At 30.6% G+C, this 6000-nt stretch overlaps 1 protein-coding gene across 1 annotated transcript in view; it reads right to left on the bottom strand.

Annotated features, from left to right (window-relative positions):
* Positions 1-502: 502 nt before the first annotated feature.
* Positions 503-6000, bottom strand: part of TECRL (trans-2,3-enoyl-CoA reductase like) — a 161905-nt gene continuing 156407 nt past the window's right edge. Inside the window, exons 10-12 of the mRNA XM_004456725.2 lie at positions 4048-4133; positions 3419-3464; positions 503-2550 (exon numbers count right to left, since the gene is read on the bottom strand). Coding sequence (XP_004456782.1) covers positions 2423-2550; positions 3419-3464; positions 4048-4133 — 260 coding nt within the window. The 3' untranslated portion in view covers positions 503-2422. The remainder of the gene's footprint in view (positions 2551-3418; positions 3465-4047; positions 4134-6000) is intronic.

The raw sequence follows: 6000 nt of genomic DNA, 5'->3' as shown, positions 1-6000 counted from the left end.
TGCCTACATACTTATATGCAATCACTCCTAAAATCAACAAATGGAGGTCAGACTTTTAAGGCTGAAAATGGACACATGGCTGCTATAGGGTTGTACCCGTAGTATTGTTATTGATCATGAGAAGAGGTAAATTTGCCAGTCTATCTCTATAATGGCTATGGCCTAAGACCTCCCTCAGAAATCATAATGAGAAGGGAATAAAAAACACTTCATAATTGAGGTTCCCGTTAACTAATGTGAATCTGTCAATTGTAGGGGAATAATTGAGATGAAACAGATATGATGGAGCAAGTAGAAGCAGGAAGTGTGGCAAAAATCTGTCTTATGTATCCTGGGCTTCCTTGTGGTATTTAGGATCCCCGCTAGTCCTGCTAGAAGAACGAAACTCCCTGTATGGGTGTCAGTCCAAAGCCATGCAAGAAAACAGAAATCACTCTTAACATTTTCTACAAAGGGATTTTTATAATATGTATTTGTTTATATAGGTGACAGATTTATGTGGTTAAAAACAAATAATTTTATTCTGTATATAGAAGGATAATGAATACATTTTTAGATAAGACTCAGGCAAGATTTACTGGCATTTCAGAAGAGATGACAAGCCAAAAGAGGAACAATGAGATAAGGGAGGTATTAGTAACAGTGAAGAAATTCTTTCATATAAAGGGAAGGATGGGAAATGGGAATAAATATAGTTGGAAGACCAGAACCCTAGAATATCCAAGGATGTCCAGACCCACAGTAGAGAGGTATACTGGACGCCAGGGCCATCAATGGATGGCTTTTCTAATGGGATTCAGGGAGATGCAAGAGTCTTGGGCTTCTTTCTGCCTCTTACCTTCCAAGCATTCTCTTTGCGATTTCCATTTTCTCAACCTATTTGAACATCATTTCAGAGAATTTTGGGAAACTTAAGTTCAAAATATCAGTGCAAAAGATGGATATAGAAATAGATCTGAGAACAAATAAGCAAATTATTTGATTGTGCATATAGCATTCTAAACTTGTGTGCAAGTATATTTTAATTCACCAAAGAATAAGTATGAGAAAGAAGTATGTCAAGCGACAAGTAATTAAACATTTATCCAGTTTGCCTTGTAGCATATAATTTAGCCTGGTTTCACAATAAAAGGAAGTTAGGAATTATTTCCATCCTGGGTTAGTTTCAACTTCAGTGTTCTTTGGTGAAAAGAGTAAGAGTATCATTATTGATCCTGAGAGACTAACCTTCAATTTCTGTTTCACTAGCTAGTCAACATGATTTAGATGCATGTGCTTTAATGCATTGATACTTCTATTGTACTAATATTGCTTTCCTGAATGAGTATAAAGGAATTAAAGTTCTTTGTTGTTATTTCATTCCACTTAATACCTTTTATTATTACACTTTAGGGAATAATTATAGAATGTTTAAAGGGGTACATTTTTACTTTGTGTCCAATGGACCAGATATATTAATAAAAACTCACACATTGCATGTAGCTGTAATGTTATTAAGAATATGTTACTATGTATATAATCTGAAATATTTTGTTATATGTGTATATAATCTGAGACTGAGAAAGAATCTAGAAATTAATTAACCCAAAGAATTTCATTTTAGAAATGACAATTCTTTTATTAAGGTTCCTTTTAAATATTTTAACCATTGTGTAGTTTGATTTTTATAATATCAGTCCTCTGTATGTGTGTCACTTATCCATAACCACCCCCCCAACACAGGCTTTGGAAGAAGATAAAAGGTATCTTAAAATGTGAAAACAAAATTAAAACAAATGTTTACACTCTAAATCTCTAGTCCATTCTCTCTTCTCCATCACAAAAAAACCATATATAAGTGATCTATATTTTTTTCAAGAAGTTTCAAAAAATAATGTCTGGAAACATTAATTGTTATAATTTCAGAATGGTAACAAACAAGTGATGTATCATGAATAAGTTAAGCAAGATGCTTTGCTAATTACAAGTGGGAGAAGTTTTAGAAGAAGTTGAACGAATTTCTTAAGGTATTTGACATGTCTAGGTAAAATATCAAACAGTAAAGAAAAACACATCAAAACATTGTGTGCAGTTTAAGTGATTAAAATGTCACAACTTTAAACTAATATTGTTATTAGTATTCTGATATGTAATCGTTTTATGCAAATAGTGTTGTGTAAGATTTAATGAAGAAAATCTTATTCAAGCACTGATCCCTTGCAAAAATGACCAGTGCTATTTATTAATCTTATTTATAATTTGTACTTTTTATTTGCTCAAGTTTATTATTCTAAACTTAACTAAATTCTACCATTTTATGTGGTAATGTTTATTCAATATAAATGTGTTGTTTGTGAATTGTTTTAACATAATAGACAATATTATGTAGTGAGTTTCTATACCACCTTCCTGCATCTGAAATAGGAATAGTTTAGGGTTTTTTTTACAATATGAATGGAATCAATGCTGATTTCCTATTCATATAAGAATCAAATTTCTTCAGATAAATCTTATGTTTCTTTTGTGCCCACAAAGACATCTGGATACTCATCAGAAGTGTAAAAATTCCAACTAGAATAAAAAAGAAATAATTATTCTTTCATTTCTTATTTTGGTTATGGGTGTAATATGTATTAGGAAAAAATACAATAGATAGCTTTTAAAGTGTTTCTTAAATGTTGAATAATTTATCAATTTTCTTTGATATGCCTAACATAATATGTTCAATCAATATTTATTGTATGCATGAATAAACATAGATAATACATAGTGAAATGAAAAATAAATTCATATTTGTATATCCTTTGGCTATATAATATGTCCAAATGAGGAAATGACTTTATATCTTTCACATTTTCAATAAGACTATAATATCCCTCTATACATACACAAAAAATAGATATGTATACATATATTACATAAGCCAACATTGCAACCAAAAATTTTGTATCGTGTAACAAGTGATTAATGAAATGGATATTAAATATATTCCTTCTAATTATGGAGTTCATGCATCTCAACTCTCCAATTTGTATTTTAATGCCCATAATTAAAGATTCAGGCTCCCGCATTCTCCTCCCTTCCCTTCACAGATATTCATGATCACTTGAAGTCACTGCATACTCACATACTGTGCACACACAGGAGAGTATCAAGTGAAGTGCATTATTACCATTATTGAAAGAAAAAAGAAATAAACAAAAGCCTCATTCTTAATAAATATATATGGAATACATTTCCTAGCTTGGATTAAGCAGTGTATATTCAGAGGCCCATAGCAAATAATGTTTCAACATATTTTATTACTGCTAAAAAGTAAAAAAAATCAAACTAAAACTGAAAACATAAAATCCTTTTGCAAACAAGCCAAACTTTAATATTGTAGTGACTTGTTCTCAGGAATCACTTATTTTTGATTGCCAATAAACCTAACACTTACCTGGCAGTGTTTGTGTCATTACTGTGAAACTAATCCATGCTCCAATCTGCAGAATAAAATATAAATTAACAAAACATGAATGCATAAATCAACAAAAATCAATGGATAATCTTGCATTAAGTTCACTGCCATTCAACAGACAATTAGAAAGCTGAAAGATTTGTTGAAAACTATTATAGAAGTAAATATCCAAAAAGAAAAAAGCATTGTTAAATACGGTAAAGTCATAAGCAATCTCATAAAAATTATCATATTCATAAGAAAATGAGGGAGCATTCTTCTAAAATTCTGATGAAAATTAAATACCTGAATTATCTCAAAACATTTTCTACAAGGATTTTAAAGTCTTCTTTAAATATAAATTAAACAGACAAAAAATACTAATTTTTCTTAAAGGGACAATTGTGGTTGAAACATTATGATCTCCTATGCTCATAATGTGAAATGCAATCTATATCATAATCCATATCTTTAACCATGTCTATATCTATAGATAAAATATATGTATTTATTATATATACCATCTATATATCATATATTTTATCCTATATGCCATATATATTCATAAACACATATATTTCATATACAATCAAATAAATTTTAATTATTTTAAAACATAAATAACCTACCTCATAGGTGTAGTTAGGACATGAAACTAGCAGAAACAACCATGTGAATGGGTTATAAGTTGGACTTGGGAAACAGGCATTATTTCCTTTTAGAAAGGGGAGGACAATGTCAAAATGCCACATATTGCAAATTTGATCATAAACTTATTACACACAACTAAATTCTGTAGAACAACTATATGCCACATGAAATACCATTCTACATTTATAGCAACTTATTTCACAAATTACACAGAAGAGATCCAATTGCAAACACTATGATCTTTCTACTCTAAGATACCTTTCATTTATCACGTTTATAATTATGTTGCTGTAAAATTACAGAATTCACCATAATCATCAACTCTTTACTATTTTAATTAAATAATATGTAAACATTATTTTGTATATCATACTTACAGCAGTTTTATACAATAAAGTATAAAATGTGGTTTAATATTTGCATGCCTCTTCACAGTATCCACTGTTTTCAAAGAAGATATCTTTGGATGAGGTTTATGTACCTCAAACCTCCCTTTGTATTAAAATTAGTGAAAATTCAAAGGGAATTTCCTAAGAATGTAATTTATGTCAGAAATGTGTGAAAATCTCTCCTAAGAGGATTGTACTGAATATCAGATGTGCAGTTAATATTCAAAAATAGCACATATCTTATTTCTGCTTAGCAGTCAAGATGGTTATTTACAGTTCTCATTATGTTTATCATACTGTCAGTTAATTTTTCAGATTTTTCTCTTTTCAAATTTTTTAAAGAAATATTTTAGATAACCAATTTATAATGATTTTAAGTTGTGCTTTGAGCTGTAACATCTGTAAAAATAAGTGTGAATTATAAAAATGTTTTATTCTCCATAGCAAGATTTAAACACATAACAAATCAACTAATCTCTTTTAGTTATAATGAAACATAATGAAATGTCAGCATGTGGCTTTCAAAATTGTAACCATTGTTAAAATAACAAAGTGAAATACTTTTACAGAATTTATGCACTGTTCATTTCAAGATAAGGATAAATATGCACATTACTAAATGTTACTGATTCTTTTGATAATACTTATGTAAACACCTTTGCATATGTCCATAAATTCATCTAAAGAAAAATATTTGAGGAAACAACCCTGTTATAGTAAATGAATTTCAGAGTTGGAAAAGGTGTGCATGGCCTTCTGGGTTAAGGCTTCACTATGAATGAGTCTTCAACCTCTCGAAGTAGATGACCAGGAGTTCACAAATCAATATTTTTTTCAGGGGTAGTTTGTAGATTATATGCTAACAAAAATTCTCTGAGACAGAGAGAGATGTATGCATTTCGATAATATTGTTTCAAGTGTACATAGTTGCTCTTAACTGTAATCATAAGCAATTTTAAGATGTTACTACTTTACTAATTATATTTCCCATAATATGTTTTCATAACTTATGGTTTCTATAATAAAAAGTCTGAAGACTTTTTTACATTAAAATGTTGTACCATCCAGATCTTCCTTCAGGCACAAAGGGCTTATTCACTAGCTTCAGGGAGTGCTTCTGGCAGAAACCCTCCTGCTGTCAACCCCTCACACATCCCTCAGAACTGCCTGAGTAAAAGGTACAATCTCACCAAAGTTACACCCCCTTCCGTGTTCAGCCTTATTCTGTACTTTGATCAACATGGAAAATTGCTGATTCAATTCAGAACAAGGTTGATCAGCCATCCAAACTTTATAATACCATTTGAGACTCCTGTTGAGAACGCAGTGCTCCTCAATTTCTCACCCATAAATGATTTCTCTCTTTCCATGCATAAAATCACTCCTGAAAAAAAAACATCTAAAAGCTAATCCCCACCCTTCTGCATCTTAGAAAACCCATCCTACAGTCATTGTTGCTAAGAGTGGCCCAAGAAAGCAGGTTCTGGAAAGGGATTATGGAGATGGGTGACCTCCCAAGGAACCTGAAATGAGCATCCATTG

Source organism: Dasypus novemcinctus, chromosome 1 (genome assembly GCF_030445035.2).
Source record: "Dasypus novemcinctus isolate mDasNov1 chromosome 1, mDasNov1.1.hap2, whole genome shotgun sequence".
Classification (NCBI taxonomy): Eukaryota; Metazoa; Chordata; class Mammalia; order Cingulata; family Dasypodidae; genus Dasypus; species Dasypus novemcinctus.
This window is presented reverse-complemented; position numbering and strand designations above follow the sequence as displayed.